Raw genomic sequence first — 26,409 nt, 5'->3', positions numbered from 1 at the left:
AAGAATGAGTGGCAAGCTCTTAATGCCTGTAAGAGAGGCAGTGAGGAGAAGAGAACCACCGGGAGAGACGTTGAACAAGTGCCAAGGTGGAGGGACAGAAAACCCACCAAGAAAGCACAGTGGGGAAGAGAAGGGGGGGGGGGAGACCAGAGGGAAATTAAAAAAACAAACAAACACCAGCATTAATAAGGGCAGAGGAGTACTGGGTGAGTAAGGAAGAGAAACAGCACTTCTGTCTGGGGAGCAGATGGATAGATGAGAGAGGAGGAAGAATACTTGGGCCAGTAAATGTGTGTGGTTGCATACGGGGAGAGAAAAAGCACCAGCACTAAGTTTCTAAGGTGAACCATTCTGGGTGTCTCCATTAGTAATAGGTAAGTAAGTAAGTCTGAATGCTTTCTCAAATGTACAGTATTTACAAGACCCATCTCACATGTAATCTCCTTCCCCCTTTCTTCGTACTGTATTTGTAACATGGACTTACCAAATGAAACCTGTTGAGAAGTGTGCTGGTTTCTTAAGGGTGTGCTGAGGTGCAGGATTTTGTACTATTCCCTGCCTCTTGTAGCTCCACACCCAGTTACTGACGAATTCTGTTACTATGGTTAAGTTAGTATTATCTCTCAAACTCTTACAACTCATTGCGGTATCATTATAGCACTATTTCCTGGTTACCTGGTTGTTTACAAAGGTAGCTGGGTTTGCTCTTTTCTTACTGTGTTAAAAGGTAACAGCCATTTTCATTAGTTTCTAAGTATGTTTGTTCTCAAAATAATGCTTTCGTCTGGGGAAAAGGGATTTTACCTTGACATTTTGATTCTATTTTTTAAAATACTGTGTATACATAATCACTAACCACTCAATTTGAAATACATAATCAGGGGCCACAAAACAATTGCATTTAAATTTGAAGCAATGCCTACTTTACCCCATTTTTTAAAAATCATATACAGTAATACACACACACATGCCAGATATCAGAGAAAAAATGTCTTACCTCTTTGACCTCAGTGTAAGCACGAAGTGGATGGCCATTCAGGCCTGCCTGCAGATCAGCTTCCTGCTTGCAGACAGCCATGACAATGAGAATAAGTGTATGCTAGCATACCAAAGACCTGTGTTTGAATCTCTGCACAGCCACAGAAACTCACAGTAGGGTTAAGTGTTTGTAAAGATGAGCATGGAAGTGTCATCTTATTGCAAAGTTATACCTGCTGGAACCACCACCAGCATTTTTAAATATTTAAGATCAAAATTTAAAAAAAGGGGGGGGGGAATTGAGACTCCAGCACACAGGAGACTGGTCAGAAGAACTATCAACAACTTGCTTCAAATGCCAGAGGCAGGGAAAAGACCAACCATGTTAGTAGCAAAAGACAATCATAATGCCTCCTCCCACTGATACTGTGTTGGCGCATGCAAGATTGCTATTGTCCCAATAAAAGCAATGCCTTTTGGTGTGAGTTTCCTAACAGAATAAATTTGTCATACTGAAGGTACATTCTTGCAAAAAAAGAGCCACTGCTATAGTGTGAGAGAAGTAAAGACTATTTGGAGTTAGAGTTGCCAGGTCAGAAGTATCAGATTCCTCTAATACTTAGGGTGAAAAACTCTGACAAGTGGTGCACCTGATGGGTGCTCCTGATATCGTAGAGATGGAACGGACAAGGGCTAGAGGGGTCCAGAAGTTTTTCCGTGAAAGCTAATTATGGAAATAGGCTTGACTGTAACTCAAGTAAATTGGCTCAGAAACTTCATCCTGTCTCCTGGTACTCCTTTAGGCACAAAAGGCAAAATTAGGAGCCAACAGATGCCAACCACCAGGAAAATGTGCATACAGTGTAAGTACAGTACAGTACATCTTTCCCCATCCAGCCTCTGAGTACAGTACACAACTCAAATGTCAAAATACTCGCATTTAGAATCCCTGGACATCTTGTGAAATGAGAATTAGTCGGGCAAAACACATGAACGCTCTCAGCAGAGAGCCAAGTTCTAATTTTCAGCCTCGAAGAGTTAAAAATCATACTGTAGTAAGCAGGCGGTCACCCCTTTATTACAGCGCACCGATGTTTGAACGTAGAAACGTGGAAATGTTACTTGGAGAAATCCCTTTTTTGCCTTCCCTTTTCAGTCACAGACTAGCTTTCAGTAAGAATAGCTAGGAGCCTCTCTTTACAGACCTTAAAGATTAGCGATTTTAATACAGCAGATGCTTTCAGGGACGAAAACAACGTGGACATAAGCAAGGTCACCCTTTAACACAAGGGAAAACAACCAGGAGACAGGATGCAAGGGGACCACAACCTATTCCGAGTCCCGACGTCGAAGCAGTTAATGACTTCCTCGGTCGACCCTCCAAGCCAAAATAACTTTCTTTCTCTTTCTCCGGTTATTGTTAGCCAGACACTTTCGTCATGCGTAAAAAGGCCTTTCTTGCCTCCTACGGGAAACAGTTTTTAAAAAACAGGTGGGGCAAGTTACCCTGTTTGGACTGCAATTCCCAGCATACTCCAGCCAGCATGCCGCTGTTGGGAGTTGCACTCCAAGATGGTTAGTTTTTCCTCCCCAATCAGAAGCAGGGCGCCCCAAATTAAAACGAAGCAAACTTTGCATTCAATTTCAAATATAGAAATATTCCTATAAATAAACTGGGTGGAAAAACGAAACTTCTAGTCTAAGAATAAGAAAACTAAGCGTCAGAAACTACATATCCCACAATGCCCTTCTTTAAAAAAACCAGGATTAATATGAAAGCCGCCGCCGCCGCCACCACTCCCTTAAGCGATTGGCTACTATTTCGGAACTTTCGCGCGGTTTAGAGCCGGCAGTGGAAGCACTGAGCGGTTTTATTGGTCGGTGATCTCCAGCTAGACCAATGGGAAGGGAGAGTTGGAGGAAAGGGGCGGAGGAATCTTCCTATCTGGCTCGCGAGTTTGGCGGGAAAAAGTAGCCGGTCTTTTTTTTTTTCGCGCCAAGCGAAGGTTCCGGGAAGGCCGAGCCTGAGCAGACTGTCCGCGAGCGTGTTGGTGTGGAACCCGTGGCCATGGCAGCCCCCGCGGTAGCGACGTTGGACGATGCGGAATTGCGAGAAGCTCAGAGAGACTACTTGGATTTCTTGGACGACGAGGTGAGTGAGAACTCGGGGGTTCCTCCTCCTCCTCCTCCTTCTCTTGAAGCTCGGGAAGGTGCCCAGGAAGAGTCGCAAGCAATTGTTTCTCTTGGGCAGGAAAGCCCCCCCACACTCGGTCCTGGAGTGGTGGAGTCGGGGATTCATAAAGAGAAGTGCCGCGGAGTGGGTCAGAAGGGGTCGTATCCAGACCCCCGTGAACCCCGGCACGTCCCATTTTTCTTTGGGGGCGCGTTGCTTTCTGATTCGAGAGAATAGTTGATCCTCTCTCTAGTCATCCTGATGAGTGAGGTTCAGTCTCGTGATAACTGCCGAGCGTAGGAACAGCTTGAATTGCAATGCCGTATATACTACAATAAAAGTTGGATATAACCGTTTGCCCATCTCTTGTTCCGGTTGAGAAGGGTTGGCTCCGGAAAGTAGCCTCAGATCAGTGAGGATTGCAATGTTAGGATTTGTTGTCGTAGGTCGTCAAGCCAGAGCAGCGTCCCCAAGAGGACTTTCAAGGCAAGTTTAGGGGTTGATTTTAAACAACTCCACGCCCTCACGGAGCTGCCACGATTCAGCGGGGATTTGAACCCAGGCCTCCACTCTGACCGCTACACCAGTGGCCCCCAACCTTCGTCTTCCAGATGTTCTTGGACTTCAACTCCCAGAAATCCTGGCCAGCAGAGGAGGTGGTGGTGAAGGCTTCTGGGAGTTGCAGTCCAAGAACATCTGGAGGGCCAAGGTTGGGGAACACTGCGCTACACAACACACTGGGGATAGAGAGGCTCATTCACCTTAACTTTGTGGTTGTTTCTGACCTCCATAAAGGCAGCGACTAATGTAAAGCAAATTCTGTGGCTAAAGGCATAATGAATGGAAGAAGATATTTTCATACTGTTCTGCAACTTGTAATGTGAAATACTAAATTTTTGCAATTCAGTGCTTCAACCTTCACCAGGAACTAAAGGTGTGCTTTGCTCTTAATACATACTCTCCTGTACAAATTGGCATGAGTAGGAAATGAATGCAATTTTCCTGGGAGCCAATGTGCTGCTTTATATTGCTCTAGACAAACAAGGCTGCTTCATTTTATCCCTTTTTGGTGCTGTATTGGCTCTTCTCATTTGATAGTTAAGCTTGTAGCAACTGAGAAACAACAGAACTCTTTCCCTTTTTATTGGAGAGGGAGAGAAAGGTAGACAGACATATTAGAATGATCCTTTTCGTGACTGGTGTCTTACAGAAACGATTTTTTTTTAGTATGGTGATAGGCACAACTTTACTGTGTTTCATGGACTTATTGCATTTACACAGTGAATTAAATTAACTCCTTGGAATAAATGTAGATACACTTCATGCTATAAAGTGTTCAAATTCATAGTTCAGTTTTTTAGTGATGTTATTTATGAGATGATGAATGGGAAACCATTTCTGAGTATTCTCTATCTGGAAAACCCCTGAGAAGGATTGCCATAAGTCATAATTGATTTGATGGAATATCAGCATCATTGTTATACATACTATTAAAAAGCTGTCAATGACAGGGAGTTTTAAAATGCGGATGCTCTGCTAGTCGTGAGAATGAATGATAGATACAGTATGGTGCTATAGCTTAGTTTTCAATTTGCAGTCAGGGAGTTTTGATCAAATAGACCTGGGAATGTTTCCAGATGCAGAAGCTGAATCTGTATTGAAGCTGAGAAGCATTACAATTCATCATAAAGCGAGCATGTTCCTTGGGCTATGGTGCACATGTGTTGTGTAGATGTTTTGATTTGTAGAAAAGCAACTCAAATAGATTAAGTGGTCCAGCAAGACGTCCTCCTCCATGCAGTTAGGTATTGGGTGTTGGGGAGTTTGAGAACAACTGTTTTTTTCAAACATTGAAAAGATCTGAAAAAGGGACAGGTTTGCTAATTTGAGGCTTATTCAATACTGTATATTGGTCTCTTGGAGCAATTCCTTTCAGACAAGCTAGGTGGAAATTTTTCTGAATTATAATGGCACTATCAAATTGCTCTTTGATTCATGTTTCTTGAGATGCACACATAATCATTTTGGTTAATACTGCCTTCTATTGCAGGAGGATCGGGGAATTTACCAAAGTAAAGTCCGTGAAATGATTAGTGACAATCAATACCGTTTGATTGTGAATATTAATGACCTCCGACAAAAAAATGAGAAAAGAGCCAGCCGGTAAGTCTTTTGAACTGAGTTAGCCTGCATATGTTAACAATATTTTTATTATGCTTCTACTCTATCCTCTGGCCCTTATTAGCAGACAGAATAATTGTCTTATTCAATCAAATAATTTTCTAGGGCTTTTAAATATTTATAAAATGTCTGAAGACAGTTGTAACCATTTTGGTTATCATTGCCACCGTCATAAGCTTCTTGAACTCCAAGACATTCAAGACAGTGAATCTACTTGAATGTGCAGCTGTTGCATAAGTAGTTGTACTGTATGCTGTCAATACTGTAGCATTAAATATGCATTAATAGAAATGCAGTGCTCTAAGATGTTGAGCGTTCCACCATACACATAAGACTAACACATAAAGGTGACAATGAATTGCACACTACCAGCTGAAGAGTTCTTTGAATAGACTGAAGGCTCTGATAAATTAGCAGTGAGTGGATTTCTCCTACCCAGGAAAGATTTTTCCTTTTAAAGAGTTCCATTAAAGGTATAATTTCAACACTCATGATATAAGAAAGGATTGAGGGAATAAATTTCCCATGTTCCTATATTACTCCCAACTATATGTAGGTTGATAAAGTTTCTCAACAAGTAGATAGCTGATTAGGGTAATTTGGGTGCATAGTCAATAAAATGGGCCACCCAAGTAGCATCTGTAGCAGTTAACCTATAATGCTATAATACTGGTCAACAATGCAGATTCTAATGCAGAGATTTCCCAGGTTTTTGATACCACAGCTCTCTTTTTACGTTTGAGAAATCTTCATGCTTCCTCACCTTTCCCTTGCTGTCTATTCCAGTTACTTTGTAACAACATTTTAAATTGACAGTTTAAAGGAAAATGCCAAAACTTAATAGGAACATAAAACATTCCTTGTGGGTGTTTATTGGCTAGTAGTAATATATGCAGATAAATACTTCATGTATACTGTACAAACAGTCACTGTGAAACTACTTAGAAATAGTTTCTCTAGGTGGAACTCTAGAATAGGGATGAGATTTTCAGAAATGAAGGACTGGGACGGGGGAAGCCCTGAAATTGGCAGGAGGTAGAATGGCCCTCTCACCTGCATGTTAACCCTGTGCCACTTCCTTGAATTGTTGGAAGCGTGTACTGTGGTCCGGGCATGGACCATTTCTGACAACAGTTTTTTTCCTCTTTGTTCTAGTCTGCTCAACAGTGCTTTTGAGGAGATGGTGGCCTTCCAGCGTGCCCTGAAGGACTTTGTTGCTTCCATTGATGCCACATATTCCAAGCAGTATGAAGATTTTTACATCGGGCTTGAGGGCAGCTTTGGATCCAAACATGTCACACCCCGGACGTTGACATCCCAGTTTCTTAGCTGCATTGTCTGCGTGGAGGGTATTGTTACAAAATGTGAGTGGAAGGGGGGCGGCCTGGAAAGCTAAGTAAAAACTGAAATGCGACCTTTGTTACTCAGCACGTGGGAGCAGGATAGGTGCCGAGTCAAATTATAGCCTTCCCTTAAATGGCTTTATATCCTCCATGTTAGTCTTCATCGATGCAGGAGTTAACATAAAGGTACATACTTCTGAGGTAGAGCATGAGCAATCCTAGAGCCTTCCAGGAAGCAGACATTTTTTTCAAAGCGTTTTGCTTCTTGCACTTTCTTAGTACAGTGGAGTCTCGACTTACGTTCGGCTCCACTTACGAACTTTTCGACCTGCTGCAAAGTTTCACTTCGAATTGCGGCTGGAGAATCGACCTACGGACCAGAAGGGTGAGGCGGGGAAAGCGCCAAATTCAAATTTGGCACTTTCCCTGCTTTCCCCTTCCAGTCCGTAGGCTGCAGGTCCAAGCCCCGAAAGCCCAAAACTGACAGCAGGCACAGGGCGGCTTTCGGCTTCCAAAGCTGCCAGCAGGGGGAAGGCGGGGAAAGCTGAAAGCTGCTCTGCATCCAATATCAGCTTTGGGCTTTCAGGGCTTAGAAAGCTGGACCCACTGGCCTCTTGTCTCCTGTTCCCAGAGGGCTTCCAAAGCTGCACCCTCTGCCTTCTGTCCCCACTGTCCTCTGCCTCCCATCCCTGTGGGGCAGGAGGCAGAGGGCACCGGGAACAGGAGACAAGAGGCCAGTGGGTCCATCTTTCTAAGCCTCGAAAGCTGACAGCGGGCGCAGGGCGGCTTTCAGCTTCCAAAGCTGCCAGCGAGGGGAGGCGGGAAAAGCCGAAAGCCGCTCTGTGCCTGATGTTAGCTTTGGGCTTTCAGGGCTTAGAAAGCTGGACCCACTGGCCTCTTGTCTCCTGTCCCCGGTGCCCTCTGCCTCCTGTCCCCGCAGGGATGGGAGGCAGAGGACTGTGGGGACAGAAGGCAGAGGGCAGCGGGTGCAGCTTTGGAAGCCCCAGATTTTTTTTTCTCAGGCTGGAACGAATTAAATGATTTTCAGTGCATTCCTATGGGAAATGGACCCTCAACCTACGGAATTTTCGACCTCTGGCCACAGTTCCAATATGGATTAATTCCGTAAGTCGAGTATCCACTGTATCAGCGACCGTGATTAGACTCTGTAATAAAGAGGGCAATGATGTTGACAATGTTAAGTATTGCACACTCAGAATAAGAATGCTGTTAACATGTGGTGCAAATGTTGACTTTTTGATAGGGAGCAAGGAACCATTTTACATCACTGCTTGTCTTTTGTTCAGAAGCTCAGGCCCCATTACAATTCAGAATCATAGGCTCTAGTCCTTTGCATACTTGCTTCGATATAAATTTAATTAAGCTTAATGGGATTTGTGATTTAAGAGAACGTGAATAGAATGGACATATTACTGTGACTGTAGAAAGGTTGTACTCTGAAATCAGATTGTGCAGTTAAGCCTGGAAACGTCTGGAGTTTCAAACAACCTTTACCATTTTGAAAGGCACTTGTCCAAAATAGAATTCTCTTTATTTCCATCCCAACCTAGGTTCTTTGGTACGCCCTAAAATAGTCCGCAGTGTGCATTACTGCCCTGCTACCAAGAAAACTATTGAGCGCCGGTATACAGATATGACCTCCCTGGAAGCTTTTCCGTCTACAGCTGTTTATCCCACCAAGGTGAGTGAAGGGCATTCAGTTTCTCAGCTTATTCTTATAAACAGGAAAGGAATTCTTCAGAGCATCTTGTATTCAATTGTTCTTAATGAGTGGTCCTCTTTTTGCTCCCCTTGGATAGCTCTCTAAAAGGGTGCTTCATTCTTGTCAGCTGATAGAAACTAGGGCTACTATCCTATTGCAGATCCCAAGTAGAATAATCCCATTGAGTCAGTGGGGTTTACATAAATGTTGTCTTCCATTCAGCAGTCTTTCGAAAATAAGCCAGTATCCTCTTGTATCTAGGCCAAAGGATAATGGCTAAAATTTATTGATTTGGAAAAGTATAATGTAAATAGCTTAGTAACAGGTAATATATAAGTAGCAAATGCAACTAAGTAGATGTATATAAGTTGAACCCTTGGAGTTCCTAAAAAGTCCTCATCAGGGCACAGGGGGTACTCTGGGCTCTTGAGGCTATGCTGGCAGTGCATAAAGCTGGAACACAGTTCCTGAACTGAAAAATGGTAGATGATTGTAGAATTCTGCCAGCCAAGATAACTATTGAATAGTCACTGATTATTATTATTTTAAAAAAATCTTTACTCTTCATCATGAAACAAATGTACGCCACATAAGCTAGTCTTTTGAAGAATACCATAATTGGTTGAACACTATTTCAGTATTTTATTCTGGTTTTAACTGATATTTTCTTTTCTAAGCTATATTTTACTAGTTTTTTTGAACACCATTTTAGCAGAAAGGGGAAATATAAATTAATTTGGAAAACTGAGTTCCTGCTTCCTTAAATATTTTGGTGACTTGGTAGTAGTTCTAGTAAGCATTTAAAATGCCATCCTCTGCTAGAATGGCTTGCACATGTACAGAAGACAGACCATATTGTTCTGGAAAGCTAAGATGTGGAGAGCCAGAAGCTAAATATGATTAGTTTACAAATAACCTGGCTGAACAGCTATGTTTTTGGCAGGAGGGATTTCAGAGGCCCAGTATTTTTCTTTCCCAAAACTTAGAACTGCCAATTCAATCTGTGGCAGGACCCATGCTATGTGATGAGGAGATATGGGTGAAGCACCTGCTGCAGCAGATGCTCTGTGCAGTCTACAACAGTCACCATATAGTGTCCTGTTTGTAATTTCTTTCACCTCACCTGTATAGAGTAGCTAAAGCCATGGATGGAAATGCCTGGCACAGATGGCAGAAGGGGACTGTATTGATTGACTAATTGATTGATTGATTGATTTGATTTCTACCCCGCCCCCCAGACAACGTCTACTTGGGGCGGCTTACAAATATCATAAAATATCATAAGATGTAATAAAAACAGCATACACATTAAACAATTAAATCAATAATATGGTGTGTTCAAGATAGGGAATAATAAAAAACAAGGAGATAGAATTTAAGAATTGACAGATTTAATATGTTAAAGTCTTTTAGGAATCTATTTATGTGCACTGTATCCAATAAACCTGTTTTGTTAAAGTTTACATGCAGTATGGACCTCAATCTTTCTAAGTAAATATTGTTGACAATATTTACTTAGTGGTGGCAGCGTAAAGGGAACATGGTGTGGGCCTTACGTTAGTGGAATAATCTGGGTACATGCAAATGGCACAGCACACTTGTGCTCATCAAGGATTTTAATTTGGCTGAGAAATATTGCTGTTTCTAACGGAGTGGGATAGTTCTGGAGCATCTTTTCAGATTTCTTCCCTTTCCCCACAAAGCTTGAAACCTTTTTAAAATGGTTACGTTACTTATCTAGGATGAAGAGAATAACCCCCTTGAGACAGAATATGGCCTGTCTACCTACAAGGACCATCAAACTATCACAATCCAGGAGATGCCAGAGAAAGCTCCTGCTGGACAGCTCCCTCGTTCTGTGGACATCATTTTGGATGATGACCTGGTGGATGCTGTGAAGCCAGGGGACAGAGTGCAGGTCATTGGAACATTCCGTTGCCTGCCAGGAAAAAAAGGGGGCTACACGTCAGGGACATTCAGGTAAGCTGTCAGATACCGCAAGCCTGTTGTTGGCTTGGTGTTCTCATTTGCAAATGCTCAGCAAAGTTTACAACAGTAGTTTTTGCCACTTCGTGCCCTAGGGTCCTGGAATCCTCTGATAGCATCTGCCTGGTTTTGGTGGAGCACCTGTATTGTATCTTCCCACTGTTGCTAAAAAAATAAAAACCAGTGAAGATGTATTTTCTTTCTTTTTGTCCTGACTGTTTTAATCCTAAAGGTTCACAAAAAGTATTCTTAACAGAGCGTATCTGAAAGATACTGTTGGTATAGCAAAGTATGACAGGTATCTCTAACTCAGGCAGAAGGTGAAAATAAGAGTTGCAAGCCAACTTTGATTACAGAATTGAAATGTCTGGATGAAAAAAAGAGATGGTGCCAGGTGAGATTCTCCACCAAGATGGTCCCTTACTAGAGCAAGCCCTACCACAAAGCTCCTCTCCCTGGGGATCACTCACCTCTCTCCATTTGGCAGGGAGGCTCACAGCAGGTCCATGTTCTTCCTGTAGAAGGCAGTCGAGTTCCATTGGTTAGAGGATGGAGAAGTGATTTTGTTCACTTGATATGGGTCATAGAATCGTAGAGTGAGGGAGTCAAGAAGGGTGGCATAATGTCACCAACAGATCACCTAGTTTTTAATGGATTTTATCCAGTGTTTCTATCTAGAAATCACTCTTCAGAAGGAGTGCCTGCAATTTTTTTGGCATTTTTCTTTAACAATTCATGTTGTATTTTGTATAGTTTTTTCTTTTGTTTTATGATGTATCATAGTGTTGCATTTGATAGTGAAAAAAAACCTGTGATGTTCTGCTTTGAGCCAGTTGTATAATTACATGAATAAAAATAAAATAAATAAAGAGATATTGAAGAAGAAAATCTTAGATTGCAGTATTAACAAGAAATAACTTTTGGGTACTCATGTTAATAAGAATAAAAATAGAAGAAGAGAGCTTAAGTGGTTCAGATGGAATAAATTGAATTTGGAAAAGGATAATCTTTTCCTTTACCAGTTAAACAGGTATATGGATAAAACTAATATTTGAAGGAGAGAAAGCTGTCCTGAGATGGTGTTCGTCAACTGGCAATTTTTATCTGTAAATGTTTTTAAAAATTGATTGTCTGGGTCTGCTGTGCTTGACTCAATCAGGTTTCTTAAAATGGAACCTGGTTGTTATCTGAGAGAGCAAATGGATGTGGAGTACAGTTTAAAAGGCTTCCTGGGTCTTTTTGCCTTCTCCAGACCTCCCGCGGAAGGGAATGAGAAATTCATCAGCGACAATTTGCGAGGGCTTGTGGGTTCAGGGGTCTCTTACTGTGCTGAGGCTAAGTGCGTAACAGGGCAACAACAGGCAGTAACTGGCTGTCTTATGTGCTCCTCCAGGACCATTCTGATTGCTTGCCAAGTGAAACAAATGAACAAGGAGGTGCGGCCTGAATTTTCATCAAGTGATATTAACAAGATTAAAAAATTTAGCAAAAACCATCCAAAGGTAATGTGGCTGAGGATGTTTGTGACACTTTACTTGTGAACCCCCAGTTGGAATGTAGGAGCTTTTCGCATACATGGGTAGACACGTTCTCAGGTAGGCTCACTCTGGATATTAGCCAGGGGACAAGGATGGGCAAGCCCTGCCTAGGTGGGTCCCTCCACATGTTCTTCTAGCGTATAAAGTGGGAATCATGTGAGTTTGGATATTTAAAAGCATACACTGAAATTATTGTAACTATATGCATTAAAAAAAAACTAAAGTGAAGTGGGTCTTGGAAAGCATACTTTTAAAACCAGAGTTGCTAATGGTGGTGTTAAGGAGAAGGGGTGGTAAATGAAAAAAAAAGTACAGTATTACTAGATTTTAGCTCCTGTTTCTATTTACAAAGGTGGTTTTGGGCTGTAACTATATGCTGGTGGCGGGGGGGGGGGGAGAACAAGTGGAATTTGCAGTGACTGCTTTTGCTGCTCATGGGTCCTGCCCTATGGGCAGTTTAAAAATCGTGCCAATATTCAATGATTAAAACTGCACCAGGGCTTCTGGCCAGTGCTGGGAGACTTACCGGCTATGGATAGGGTCAAGGCAGTAGCTGAGGACCCTTCATTGACTTGACACAATGGCAAAAACAGAGCCACTGGAGCTGTCCTTTGGCAAGAACAGTGTCACTACCAGGTCATTGCTGGGAAGCTTCCTGTCTACCTCAGCACTGGCCAGCTGGTGATATTGTTCCTGCCTGAAGGAGAGTTTTTCGCCACCAATCAAGTGGGTGAGGACTCTCATCTGCTGTCCCACGGCGGTGCTCTCAGAGTCCTAGTATTGGCAGCTGGAACTACATGCCCTGTTTTAAGGCAAGAAGCACCGGCTGTTTTTTATTGTTTTGTATTCATATCATTATTTAATTTAAACTATTCTATTCGGGAACTGCCTTGGAAATGTTGTTATACCTATTAATACTAAAATAATGCTATTGAGTTCTCTGGTAATGAGAAGTAGCAATGCCTTTTACCTTTTCAGCTCATGCTTAAATCACACTAGGTGTTGTTTGAATTTGAGCTTTAGTAAGACAGGACACTGCACACCATAATGGTTTAAACCTTCTTTGCTGCTTCTGCACACAAGTGCCAAAGGCTTTTGAAATGCTTTTCATTGCTATTTAATACCGCGCCTGACTGTGGATGCCCTGATTAATTATTGTTTCCTTCCTAGGATGTCTTTGATCAGCTTTCAAGGTCTCTGGCTCCTAGTATCCATGGACATGAATACATCAAGAAAGCAATTCTGTGCATGCTTTTGGGGGGAGTGGAGAAGGTGCTGGAGAACAAAAGTCGCATCAGAGGGGACATTAATATTCTGCTAATTGGTACGATTGGGTGGAGTGGGAGGACACTTGCTAGTCATTGTTCCAGCAGATAATAAAGAATATTATCCTATAATAAAGAAATACAAGTGGTGGGTGGCTTCTGTTATTTGGCAGCAATTGCCCAGTAATCAGCAGATATCTGTTTTGTTTCAGGTGACCCTTCAGTTGCAAAATCTCAATTGCTACGTTACGTATTGTGTACAGCTCCCCGGGCCATTCCCACTACAGGCAGGGGTTCTTCTGGGGTTGGTCTGACTGCAGCTGTCACAACAGATCAAGAAACGGGTGAGGAGCAGGATGGGTTGCAAGCGGAATGCCCACTGCAGTTGGAAAAGCAAACTGGTCACTAGTTCTCTAAAGCTGAGATGCTGTTTGTTCTTGGATGATTATGGTTGGGAACCTTGTGTGGCAGTGAGTTCAGAGCTCCCAGGACACAGAGAAGAGCAGAATTGCATCGGGGGGCTAATTGCTATTTATGGTAAAATTGGTTAAACATCAGTGTGCTGGTGGCCTTTTTGGTTTAATGTTAATCACCCTTGGAGAGATGTTTAAATTTAGGTTAAACTCATCATTGAAAATATTGGCAATATGCCCACCTTTTGGCACTTGGTTCATTTCGAGCAGAACTGCTACTTCATTCCTGTTGGAAATGATCCAGTGGTGTTCCCAGAGTGGAAGGACCAGCCCACAGGTTGCTGTGTTTGCCCAAGGGGTGTCTGAATGGGTCCATAGCCCTTACATCCTTTGGGGAGGCTCCTTCTGTGACCTCCTGAGGAGAGTTAAGACATCAGTAAAGTCACAGGGTTTCTATTTGTTGAATTCTAACAAATAAGCATTTCTATTCTGTCAAGGAGCTGCACAAAATCTTATTACATTTTATAGCTGGAAACCGTGTCTGTCTCCTCCTCACAAGCAGACCTCCGCAGGGCTCTCCTCCTGCTCTCCTCCGGCAGTCTGGATAATAGAGGGCTGGAGAGTAAGTCATACATTCCAGCGTGGAGAGCAACACTCGTGTTGTCGTGCATTGAATGATGAACAATGCTGGGGCTTCTTGTTGTCAGGGCTGGGGCTATAAGTATAGTGGTGTCTCGCTTAACGAGCGCCTCGCTGAGCGATGAAATCGCTTAACGAGGCGCTCTGGGCCATCGCTGGAGCATTCGCTCAGCGATGGCCCCTATGGCGATTTTTCGCTTAGCGAATATCGCATAACGAAGCCGGGGAGAACAGCTGATCAGCGGTTCCAAAAGGGCCGCCGGAAGGTCCGCGCCGCATTTTCACGCCCTGCCCTCGCTTACCGAGGGTGCGAAGATGGCGGCGCTATGGACGAGCCTCACACAGCGGTGTTTTCAAGCCATAGGAACGCACTGAACGAAGTTCAATGCGTTTGTATGGCTTTTTTATTCCCGCACAGCGATGTTTAGCTATAGCGAAGGTTAATCCGGAACGGATTAACCTTGCTATGCGAGGCACCACTGTACTACCATTAATGGGATTTGTGAAGATCTGTATTATAGCCGCTCAGTAAGAAAGGCACAAGGATGCTGTGTTCAAGTGTGTGTGTGTGTGTGGACACGCCCCTCTGTATTTATATATCCACCTATTGTCTCCTCCTGTTGGATGTTCTGTTTCCAGGAGAGCGTTGCCTGGAAGCGGGTGCCATGGTCTTGGCTGACCGTGGTGTGGTCTGCATTGATGAATTTGATAAGATGTCCGATATTGACCGCACAGCTATTCATGAGGTCATGGAGCAAGGCCGTGTTACCATTGCCAAAGCCGGCATTCAGGCCCAACTCAACGCTCGCTGCAGTGTTCTAGCAGCTGCCAATCCAGTGTATGGCAGGGTGAGTATTCTGAGCACCTGTTTCAGGTACACTTGGTAGTGCCGTTGGGGATGTTCCTGTGTGTGAGAGAAAAAAACAACAACACGAAACATAGATACAAATTAGGGGATGTCACTGCATCCTTGCTCTCAAGTGGGCTTTTAAAATTCCATTTTAGAAGGAAGTTCAGCCTATTAATATTCTGCTAAAATTCCATAACTATCCCCTACCTAGGCAGTACTCAGTTTCTAAATCACAATAGCCTTGTCAGCCTGGCTGAGGGCGTTCATCAGCATTAGCGGCCCCCCTCCCCATTTTAGTTGGAACAGTAGAGAAGCATAGGCCAAAAGTGCATAGAGACCTTTGCTGGGCTTTCTTCTATGCTCTCAGTATTTTTCTTAAATACTGTTTTTGTTTATTAATTAAATATACAGTATATCTTACCTTTCCACTAAAAAGTAACTCTCAGCGATAACCTATTAAATGAATAAAAACAGATGAAGCGAAATTTGGCTAAAAATTATATGGCCAGCTCCACTGTGAGGCCATTGCAAGCAAGTCAATACATTAAAAGAAATTGAGATCAAAGGGTACGGCTGAAACAGTGCCACAGGGCATTGCTGATCATGAGTAGACACATTTGTGTGTGCGTTATCTTTTGGCTTCGGAAGGGTGGCTTTGGGGACTAGAATCTTCCTCCACTGCCTGCGTGGGTGTGGGTGTGTTTTGCTAGTGCCAATAGCCAGTGCCTCCTCGGGGTGTGCACAAACCCTAATGTGACTAGCAGAGGGGCAATCTCTGGTTTGTGCAGTGGCAGGCTGGAGAGGCTGGCCTTCCTGCCCTGCAAGAGAATTCTGGCCTGAATCTCTTTTTTTTTGGGGGGGGGGGAATTATTCCCATTACAGGTTTTAGTCACACTTTAGAGGAAAGTTTTCCTCAGAGCCCAAGATGAACACTTTTCTTCTTCTTCTTCACAGTATGACCAGTACAAAACCCCCATGGAGAACATTGGCCTCCAGGACTCTTTGCTGTCTCGATTTGATTTGCTTTTCATTGTCTTGGATCAAATGGATCCAGAACAGGACAGAGAGATCTCAGACCATGTCTTGAGAATGCACCGCTACAGGGCAGCTGGTGAACAGGATGGGGATGGTGAGTGACTCTGTTCCTCATGCCTTTTTCTTGGGTGGAGGTCTCTTTGAAATGTTACGCCAGGGAGGGAGAGCTGGTCTCTGCAGCTCAGGGGCCATCATTGCACTTGTCGAGGAACCTACGGCTGCCTCTTGGCACCTGCCAGTCAAGGTGGCATCTCTCAGGATTTCTCAGCAAGTCGTTAGTGAAAACTTGAGTTGCTATTCGGGGTAAAAAAAACACAACTGCCTACAGTGCAGACTTCTTTGCACGCTGTGTATGTCCCTGGAGTCATTTGATCTGCGGTTGTAACTGCATGTGTCCAGAAGACGTCTCTGACTCTCTTAAGTGACTCTTCTTTTCTTTTCTCTTCCCAGCCATGCCTTTGGGCAGCACTGTCGAGCTGCTGGCCACCGAAGACCCCGCCGGTGCTGCTGAGGAGGATCAGGAGCTGCAGGTGTATGAGAAACATGATGACCTCCTACATGGGCCCAAGAGGCGGAAGTAAGGCATTTCCTCCACCTTTTTTCTTTCTTGCCAATAGCTCAGTAATTAGTTTCCAACATTTCAGGAGGGTTGCAACATAGTTTTAAAGCTGTTCTTTAAAAAAAAAAACATTATGAAAAAAACCTGAGTACTGCAAATCTCTTGCCATCCATACTCTCACATTTCCTCCATTCACAAGGTAAGGAAATTGGTCCCCCCTCCCCTCCAGAAAAAGATCCTGAGAGTCATCCTGCTGGATCCGGCCAAGGGCCAGCTTTCAGTTTGCAGTGGTGTTGCACCCCATCCCTCCTAGGCAAAGTGTGAAGGCATCAGCCCTCCCCTGCTTGTCTGCAGTGCTGTTCTGTTGAACTCTCTATTGCTGGTTCCCAATCTTGGATCCCCTGAGATTCTCCTTCTATAGGGGTTCAGACATATTCATGGCTGTTTTTGAGTTTGGATGAGGCAGCTCTAAATGATGTTGCATTGATTCCAAACCAGATTCCCAAGATGTCTCAGCCAGCACAATGTTCTCCTTCCCATGCTTCTTTTCCTGTTGGTTTTATCTTATATGATCAGTTGTAGCAGGCTATTTTTTCATTTCTCACTATTGGGACAGAAATACTCTAGCTTCTTGCATTTTATGAGCTTTTATGGTTTATTTGTCTTTAAGCATTTGCTTTAGTACTTCTTCAGTAACCACACTCTTGATACAAGAAATCTTGTCCATATCCATTACTAGAGAGGTATCTGTTGGTGAGTGGCAGCCAAGTTTAAGTCGATTACTTGGTCATTTTATTACACAGAGAGAAGATAGTAAGTGTGGCATTCATGAGGAAATACATTCATTTTGCCAAGATGCTCAAGCCAGTCTTAACTGAAGAGGCAGCTGCCTTCATAGCACAGGAATATTCTTCGCTGCGCAGTCAGGACCAGATCAGCTCTGACATTGCAAGGGTAAGTAGTGAGCTGGGTTGTTTAGGAAGTATGGAGAGGGGGAAAGAAGCAAAGGGAAAGGACACTTTGATCAGTGTTTTTCTTTTTTTAAATGCTGCAAACTGCCCCCAAGAAAATAACACACTGTATTAGTCTGCCTGCTGACTGGATAGCTCAGTGGTTTATATATTGGGCTGCTGTGCTAGAGGTTGGGATTTATTTATTTATTTATTTATTTATTTATTTATTTATTTATTTATTTATTTATTTATTTATTTAATATCCCGCCTATCTAATCAATTAAGACTACTCTAGGCGGCTAAACTAGGCAGATTTGGATTCCCCACTGTGCCTCCTACAAGTAGAGCCAGCCTGTGTGGGCTTGGGCAAGCTGCACAGTCCCCTGGTGCCCCTGGAAGAAGGGAAGGGTAAATCACTTCCAATGTACTCTCTACCTGGAAAACCCTGAAAAGGCAGAATTGACTTAATGGCACATGATGATTATTTATTAGTCTACATCAGCCATTCTCAACCTTTTTTGAGCCATGTCCATAAAAACAATGTGAAAGAAATGTAGGCTGACTCAGCATTGTGTAAGTCGCATAACAAACCTTATATAAGGTGTGAAGGATGGTTTCCAGTCTCTGCCCTTCTTCCCCTGTTGAGAATGGCTGCGTGACATCTACAGTCCATTAACAGAACACAAGTGTCTTTCATATACTGACCTTGTGCTGGCCTTAGATTCCAGCTGCAGGCAGCGTGCTAGGATCTGGAAGGGAGACAGTGGGGACAAGTCTACATAGTCAGGTGGTAGCAACTTGTGCCTTTCTGTGGATGGGAGAAATTATAATCACTTCTTTCATATTTTGGTCTTTTCAAGGCTGATCAGCTTAGCTTGTGACACTTGCTGGCTATGTAATGTCACAGGAGGTCTCGTAAAATGCGTAGAGCTGTCAATGGTTCAAATGCATTTGCTACAGCAGCCGGAATCAGCAGCTATTATAAGCCTGATGGTCTCCATTCTTTGTTATAAAAGAAATGCACTGTAGGCTCACCACTTGATGTACTGCTATGTTTCTTTATTAAATGAGCACCCAAAACTGGGACAACCATCAATATCCAAGTTCCTCCTTTTTTTAATCCTTCAGCAGCTGAATAGTGCTATTTTATTTTCCCCAGACTTCCCCTATAACTGCGCGTACCTTGGAGACATTGATCCGACTCTCAACTGCACATGCTAAAGCCAGGATGAGCAAAAACGTTGACAGACAAGACGCTGAAGCTGCTTTAGAGCTGGTTCAGTTTGCCTACTTCAAAAAGGTTTGGAGATAAATATAAGGTTGCCTGAGTTCAGAACCAAAAAAACTGCACACGCATGTAGAGGGAGAAAAGTTTAGACAGTGGGAAGCAGTTGGCTTGCATCTTTGAATAATGTTCATGTCAGCCAACGTTTACCTGATCCATTGACGTTTCAAGCCCGCTATTTAGTGATTGCTGTATGCTGTCTCATCATGTTGCTCAGATCACCAGCGGCTGCCTATCCATTCTGTTACCACAGTGGTCTAGCAGATGCCCCGTTAAGCTCGCAGCTGCCCTCCGATTTGTGTCTGCTAGCAACTTAGATATTGCCTTCTGCTGCTGGATATAATAGATAGCTGTCATGAGTTATTTGCTGGTGTCTCTTGCAGCAGAGTTAAGATTCAGGAATTCAGTTTCCCACGGTGTCTTGGAGGGCAAGAGTCAGCTGATGTAGCACAGTCCCAGCCCCCCCCCAGAAGGAAATGTCAACCTCATCCAAATACTTTCCACTTAGAAAGGGTTGCTTTAAGTCAGAATTGACTTGACTGCATCACTTGACACTTGTTTCGAACAGACCCACGTTTGGCATTTGATTACCTATTTCCTCCAATTTGGATAGTTGTTTTTTAATCTGTTTTTAATTCTCTCTTTAATGACTTGATATGGTTGGCAAAGTTGAGACTCCTCAGTCCTCATCCCTAATACTAGATATTTTATGAATTTTTAAAATAAAAACCATAGAGATCCTTACAAGCCCTACTGTTTGCATCTGTCAGTCGTGAGAATACCAATTAATATTCCGATTTCAAGTTTTTAACCAGTAACTAGTCCATAAGAGGACCTCTCCTCTTATCTCATGACTGTTAACCTTGCTTGGCTGTCTATGGGGAGAAAGTTCATTAAAAGCCTTTTGCAAATCCAAATAAACTGTGTCGATTAGAATACCCTGATTCCAATGAAAGATGATGAATAACAGTCTAGTGAGACATGGCTTTGAAAAAAACATTCTTATTCTCCTCCAGCAAATCCTATCCATCCCCTGTGCTTGATCGTTTTATTCTTAATACTTTTCACCATTTATCAGAACAGACATCAAACTATCCAGCCTATAGTTCCCTGGATTCTGCGGGATCTTGTTCTGAAAAATAGTCCACTTTCCATTCGTCTGGTGCAGAAGGCAATATTTCCAGTGCACTTTGTAGTTTTGATGGAAGAACAATCATTTCCCTTTCAAATCCTATAAGTGCTTTTCTGTAAATGACACCCCAGGTCATTCCCAGCAATTTAAAGCCTGGCGCCAATAGAGAGGTTGTAATATTTGCACCTGCAAGGATGACTGCTTGCTTCCCTAGCAGATGTCCCTTGACTTTTTGAAAGAGCTCGGATTGTACCTCTCTTCAGGCATATTTAGAGGGTATCAATCTGCACTGTTATCAAATAAGACGTACTTCATGGATTCTGGTGGCCAGTCAACTGAGTAGTTACTGATTACTCTGTAAGGTAATCCATTCACCATTGCTTCAAGTGTAAGGACCCCTTACAGTGCACAAATTGCCATGTTGCTTTGTTTCATTGTGCATGAAAAGAACATTCACAAACATTCTGTTTTCATCAACTGCATTATGCTTTTGCCAGCGCATTCATACACAGTAAGACCCCAGTGTCCACACAATCAATATCTGTGCTTTCACTTATCCTCACTCTGAAAATACTGTATTAAAAGACAAGAATCAATGGAAAAAATATTTTCACATGTATTACCAGAACCAGCCACTAGAAGGAGCCAGAGACCATGCTATGAATATTAACGAAAAATATATAGCATGGTCTCCCATGCCCTCTAGTGGCCAGTTCTGGTAATGCATGTGAAAATAATCTTTTTCTGGGTTTCTTTTTCCCTTTTACCAAGTTATATACTGTATGTATATAGTATTCATTATTATCCTGTTTTCGGTATCTGCGGTGAAACTTGGAACCAATCCCCAGTAGATATGGGGGTCCTACTATACAAACTGCCTTTGAGACTCCAGTGAGCATTAAAGCTAAGGCAGGAGACTTTTTTGTGCCAGTTGTGTTTTCTGAAACTCAGTTACTTCTTTGGCTTCTGGGGAAATGGCTGATTAGTAGCATTACAGATTCGTTCCCTTCCTTTATATCAAAGGTTCTGGAAAAAGAGAAGAAGCGGAAGAAGCAGGCTGACGAGGATACAGACGTGGAAACAGATGGTGAAATTCCCCAAGAAAATGAAAAAAGACAAAAAAAGAGGTAGATGAAGGGGAATAGATGTAAGAAGAATCGTGGTCTTGCTCCATAGGCAGAGATGGCAAACCACATGCTTATCGTCGTTCCAAGTGTTACTGCTTTGTTATATCTTTGTCTTTGCTGAAAGCTAGTTTCTCTCAGTCCGTTATACAGTGGTGCCTCGCTTGACAGTGTTAATTCGTTACAGTGAAATCGCTGTAGAGCGAAAATGTTGTAAAGCGAAATAAAAAAGCCCATTGAAATGTATTTAAACCCGTTCAGTGCATTCCAATGGGCTGAAAACTCACCGTCCAGCGAAGATCCTCCATAGGGCGGCTATTTTCGGTGCTTGTGCATCGAGGAATCCGTCCCTAAGCACAGCGGGGGGCCATTTTCTTCAGCCAGTGGCCATTTTGAAACCCAGCGATCAGCTGTTTTTAATCGTCGTAAAGCGAAAATCAGTTCCCGAAGCAGGGAACTGATCATCGCAAAGCGGAAAAACCCCATTCAAACCATAGTTTTGCGATCGCAAAAACATCGTCGTGAAGCGGAGTCATCATTAAACGGGGTAATCGTAAAGCGGAGCACGGCTATATAATTTCATTCAAGAAGCTGGTCACACTACCAGGATCCCGTTGTGTTTTGCAGACTTGACTTCAGTTGGCGTCAATTGAAATGTATTGTGTTGAATTATTTTGGAAAGGAGAAGGATCTGGGAGAGGATTTGCTCAATCTTTGACTCTCTCCCTCTGCTTCCTTTTTTCCCAGTCTCTCATTAAAGAGAAGAACAGAACACTGAAACAATTAGTTGTTTCCTACAAAGTTACTTCACTGTATTGTGCATTTTGCATCATCAGTGTTGACCAGCTTTGTGGCGTTTTTCTAGCCAAACACATTTTTAGCATAGCATAACAGATGTTATCAGCCTCTCCATTTTATGTTTACCAACACTTTGTGGACTGTGGGTTTCCCCCCCTCTCTGTAGAAGGAAGTCACACGCCGGTGATCAGGAGGAGCCTATGGATGGGGAAGCGTACGATCCCTACGACTTTAGTGGCACCGAAGAGGAAATGCCAGAAGGTGAGTAGGTTCCCCTCCCCTTTCCCTCTTAGGCTTGTAGGTGAATGGGTCCGAGCAGGGTAATGCAGGCAAGCCTCTCCTGGCTAAGGCACCGTCGAGTCTGCCCCCAGTTTGTAAGAGAATGAACTGCAACTTCCCATTTGGCAACCCAGATCTTTTACGTTTGCCGGAAAGGTGATGCCTTTTAGGAATGCTGTTAAATGCTAACAGAACCTCAGTTAATGGAACAGACATCGCTAGAGGACTTGAAAGCTTGGCCTTCTGAACTATGAGGAGCATTCAACTGCTTTTTAAAAATATTTACTATTCCCCAAATTTTAACAGTTGCACTGTACATAAACTGACTTGATATCGATATGAGTTACATGCAAGTCATTTGGTAGAATTTAGTGAACCATTGTGTGACTGAAGTAAGATACAGAGGAGCAGGAAAAAGTTTGCTGTGATAGCAACTGGATTCATAAAGAACAAAAGGCATCTTAACAGTGAATCCCTGGGCGTGTCTGCTATATTAAGTAAATCTCACTGAATTTGATGGGGTGATTCAAAAGTAGGAGGTATAGGACCATAAGTCCTAATATTTAGAGGCTAAAGTAATTACTTTCATGTGCTCATTATTTGCGAGGGGATGTCCTGGGTTTTTTACATATAAAATTGCAGTGAACTCATTGTCTTGAAGTATACCTTGTTGCTATTTTATAATTGGTATTGTATTATCTGTCGTTTATATGTGTTGGTTGTTAACTGCCCGGAGAGAGTGTGTGTCACACTGTTGGCTGGTATACAAGTTAAATAAATAAATAAATAAAGTAATTCTGTATTTTGTGGGTGGGGAGTTTAAGCATATTGTGCATTTGAGTTCTAAGCCAGGTGCTGCCTTACACCATCACACTGGCTGTTTCTGTTCTTTATAGACGGATACAATACAAAAAGGAATAGTAAAGCCAGTTGTACATGAAGTCTGTCTTTTTCTTTGATAATTTCTAGTCCAGGCGCACACTCCCAAGCCTTCAGAACCTTCAGGCACTGGGGCGCCTACATCCACATTATCAGAGCCCAGGTGAGTACATGGAAAGAACTATCATAGGATGACCTTTATTTGGTTTTCAGATTTGATTTCTTGAAGACATATGAAGAATTCTAGTTATATCTGCCTACACAGTATATAAGTTGGCTGCATCTGTTTTAGTCCTTTGTGAAGTTCCTCGTGACAGACCAAATAAAAGGTGGCGCAGTGGCTAAACCGCTGTACTGCAGCCAAATCTGTGCTCACGACCCGGGGTTCAGTCCCAGGTAGCCAGCTCAAGGTTGACTCAGCCTTCTATCCTTCCGAGGTCAGTAAAATGAGTACCCAGCTTGCTGGGGAGGCAATGTGTAGCCTGCATAATTAACTTGTAAACCACCCAGAGAGTGCTTGAAGCGCTATGGGGTAGTACATAAGCAGCACACTTTGCTTTTTGCTTTTAACGCAGGCAGGCACAAACGGCTGAGTGGGCGCCCACGGGCGGGGCAGGGCACTGACAGCCGCACACCTGTTGCCGTGATCAACCAGCAGGGATGACCTCTGTTCCTTAATGATGAAAAGCATGTAAAGAGCAGGCTTACTGTTTTGAAGAGCTGTCGAACTGCACATGAGTACTACTTTAAAACAGTCTAATGAAACGACAGTACTATGTTTTGGGCCAAGTCTGTCTCACGCTGAGTTGTTCTCGTGTGGGAATGCTAGGAACACAGAATATGCACTGTTTGCAGTTCCACAGGGAAAACTTCAGTTCCTTCTTGCAGGCTTAAATGACCAGTGGCTTAAATAAAAGGACTTCTTTCCCTTTGAGGGTTGCTAGAAGAGAGAGCAGGAAAATATTTGCACAGGTTACGGATCAGCTTCCAGTTGGCACAGATAACACTAGCCTACAGTAGCTGGGCAAGCAGTCTGACCCTGCAGCTTTGCTTTCTTTGTTTCTCTTTTAAAGAAGCAAGATACTGTGTGTGTGTGTGTGTCTGTGTGTGTGTGTGTTCTGTTAGAAAGTAAACTTGATATTCATGTAGTTATAGACAGAGTGATGGGGAAACATATTTTTTAAAGAAACAGATTGGGCCCAGTCTGGTCTGGGGTTTTTAAAAGTGTTTTTCTGTTTTCTGACTTAAAAATCAAACCAAGGAATAGATGCTGATTGATACAGTGGGAGCCTGTCCTCTCAAATCCTTGTAAAGCCCCATATACTACATAGATGGCTGTGTACACAGAGCCATCTATGTAGTACAGTATATTTTAACAGAGCTAAATAACACTGACATTAAATAATGATGCTGGCTAATTGTTACTCAAAAATATTTTCCTCCTGCACACACAGGCTTAAAGCGTTCAAGAGTGCCCTTTTTGAGGTTTTCAAAGCAGCCCATGCACAGTCCGTGGGTCTGAAAAGTCTGATGGAGTCCATCAACCGGGACAATCCAAGCCCTTTCTCGTCTAATGAAGTCAAGGCGGCGTTGGAGAAGATGCAAGACGACAACCAGATCATGATGTCAGATGACATAGTTTTCCTGATTTGAATTGATACTTGGAGGTTCCTTTGACTGCTTAGTGTGGTGGCCCCTTCAGCACCTCTGCAGGGAGACCATCCAAAAAGCCTTATGTGGCTAAACTTAAGTCCCTCTGAATCAGAAGTATTTTGATGTCAGCTTGGGGGCATCACGGTGAGATATAACCTACTATCAAGGTTGAGAAATACATTGGTGTTTTGTTTTGCCTTTCCCCCCTGTTATCAAGGAACATTTTGTTCTTTTGGAATAGCAAAAAATCCACTGTTATATAATTTCATTCGGTATGTCATCAGTAAATTATGGAGAAAATGAAAGAAACAAATTCAGAACTCGCAAAACTAAACTGTCTTAATTATAAAATTTCACATAATGCAGCAGTGCAGTTCTACATTTTGATATTTGCTCTTTTAACTTTCCTGTGGGTTAAAGCCTACATTATAGATCTGTGTTTTGGTGCACAAATTTCATTTATGATGATCAAAATTAAACAGTCTTTTTAGAGTATATTTGCAGCTAGATTTGATGCTACAGGTATTATGGTCAGAAGCTGCTCATTATATGTCTGTAGCCATACATGCCTCCTTAGCATTTGTATATGTCTACAACTTTGCCATTTTGAACCATGGCTCTTCAGCAAAGTTTTGTGCAAATCAATTTGATGCTATAAAATCTAAAGAATGGCAAGATCACTCACTGTTGTGCAGGGTGAGTCAGTTAGGTTTATCTAGGAAATCTTGTCTCGGTTGTATTCTGTCTCCTATTCTGCATGAAGACTATAGGGGGAGTGGAGAAGAAGCATTCGTAAAAATGCTAAAAGCTCTTCTAAATGGTAAATTAACAAAACTTTTATTTCTACTCATATATACATTCCACATTTCAGTACAGAATAAAAATTGTTTTCAACCACATTGACTGCCGTTATAAATCCAAAACTGTGAATTGTACCTCTGGTCCAGCAGCATCCAATCGACAGTTCTTAAGAGAGGGGAGCAGGAGTTTTTAGGAATTCTTTGGGAGTAGTCCAGGATGGTTTGGGTGGCATGTAATAATACCTTTCAAGAGGTTTTACAGATTGTAATCCTCCAGAATAGTAATGCAGTCTTTCAGTCATGATTGAAATTCATCTACAACATGACGAATAACAAACTGTAAAATGTGAACTTGAGCAGAGTAGTTGCTCTTATATCTGGAAAAATGTGAACTGCAGAATTTGGTAGGTTGAACTAGAATCAATTGCAAAGCTTGTATTTTGCTGCTGTAAGGCAGGGTGGATCACTTATGGGCCATGGCCTACTTATGGCCCCAGTGCCCCACACTTTCCAATTAAAAAAAATTATTTTGGAAAAAAAAAGGCTCAGAAAGTCTTCCTTGTGGCCTTCAAGAACCATGAAGCAATTTTGCCATGCTTTGAGGTGCACCAGGCATTCTTGAAGCTTGGGTGGATAGCAGCATTTTTAACTATATAAAAATGAAAAGCCCTGTGCACTCTCTAGTTAAATATATATATTGCAAAAAAAGCTATGGTAACAATTAGAGATGGGCACGAACCACGAGCTTGTTTATTGGCCAAACAGGTGGGTGTTTGGCACTTCCTAGCCCTACCTCCTCCGGCGGGCACCCAGTCAGAGGCAG

General features: G+C 42.7%; 2 protein-coding genes across 2 annotated transcripts in view; one reads left to right on the top strand and one right to left on the bottom strand.

Moving 5' to 3' along the window:
* PAQR8 (progestin and adipoQ receptor family member 8) overlaps positions 1–570 on the bottom strand; it is a 34,838-nt gene extending 34,268 nt beyond the window's left edge. Inside the window, exon 1 of the mRNA XM_020790620.3 lies at positions 485–570. The gene's annotated coding sequence lies outside the window, so the exon portion shown is untranslated. The remainder of the gene's footprint in view (positions 1–484) is intronic.
* Positions 571–744: 174 nt separating this feature from the next.
* Positions 745–25,685, top strand: MCM3 (minichromosome maintenance complex component 3). Its single transcript, XM_020790631.3, has 17 exons — positions 745–3,130; positions 5,202–5,314; positions 6,488–6,696; positions 8,247–8,377; positions 10,140–10,378; positions 11,778–11,886; positions 13,093–13,246; positions 13,400–13,531; positions 14,879–15,087; positions 16,044–16,218; positions 16,575–16,701; positions 17,487–17,637; positions 18,796–18,936; positions 21,077–21,180; positions 22,142–22,236; positions 23,224–23,296; positions 24,588–25,685. Exons 1-17 carry the CDS (start codon positions 3,047–3,049, stop codon positions 24,784–24,786), a joined length of 2,445 nt encoding a protein of 814 aa, XP_020646290.2. The 5' UTR covers positions 745–3,046; the 3' UTR covers positions 24,787–25,685.
* The last annotated feature ends 724 nt before the right edge of the window (positions 25,686–26,409 follow it).

Source organism: Pogona vitticeps, chromosome 1 (assembly GCF_051106095.1).
Source record: "Pogona vitticeps strain Pit_001003342236 chromosome 1, PviZW2.1, whole genome shotgun sequence".
In the NCBI taxonomy this organism is placed as follows: Eukaryota; Metazoa; Chordata; class Lepidosauria; order Squamata; family Agamidae; genus Pogona; species Pogona vitticeps.
Note: the sequence above shows the minus strand (reverse complement) of the source record. Positions and strands in the feature narration are given on the sequence as shown.

Excerpts from the sequence above, each read along its gene's own strand:
- MCM3 (XM_020790631.3), top strand. The coding sequence starts at position 3,047 with ATGGCAGCCCCCGCGGTAGCGACGTTGGACGATGCGGAATTGCGAGAA. Across the intron at positions 5,315-6,487 it reads AATGAGAAAAGAGCCAGCCG|TCTGCTCAACAGTGCTTTTG; the intron begins GTAAGTCTTTTG and ends TCTTTGTTCTAG. Across the intron at positions 18,937-21,076 it reads AGTTTGCCTACTTCAAAAAG|GTTCTGGAAAAAGAGAAGAA; the intron begins GTTTGGAGATAA and ends TTTATATCAAAG.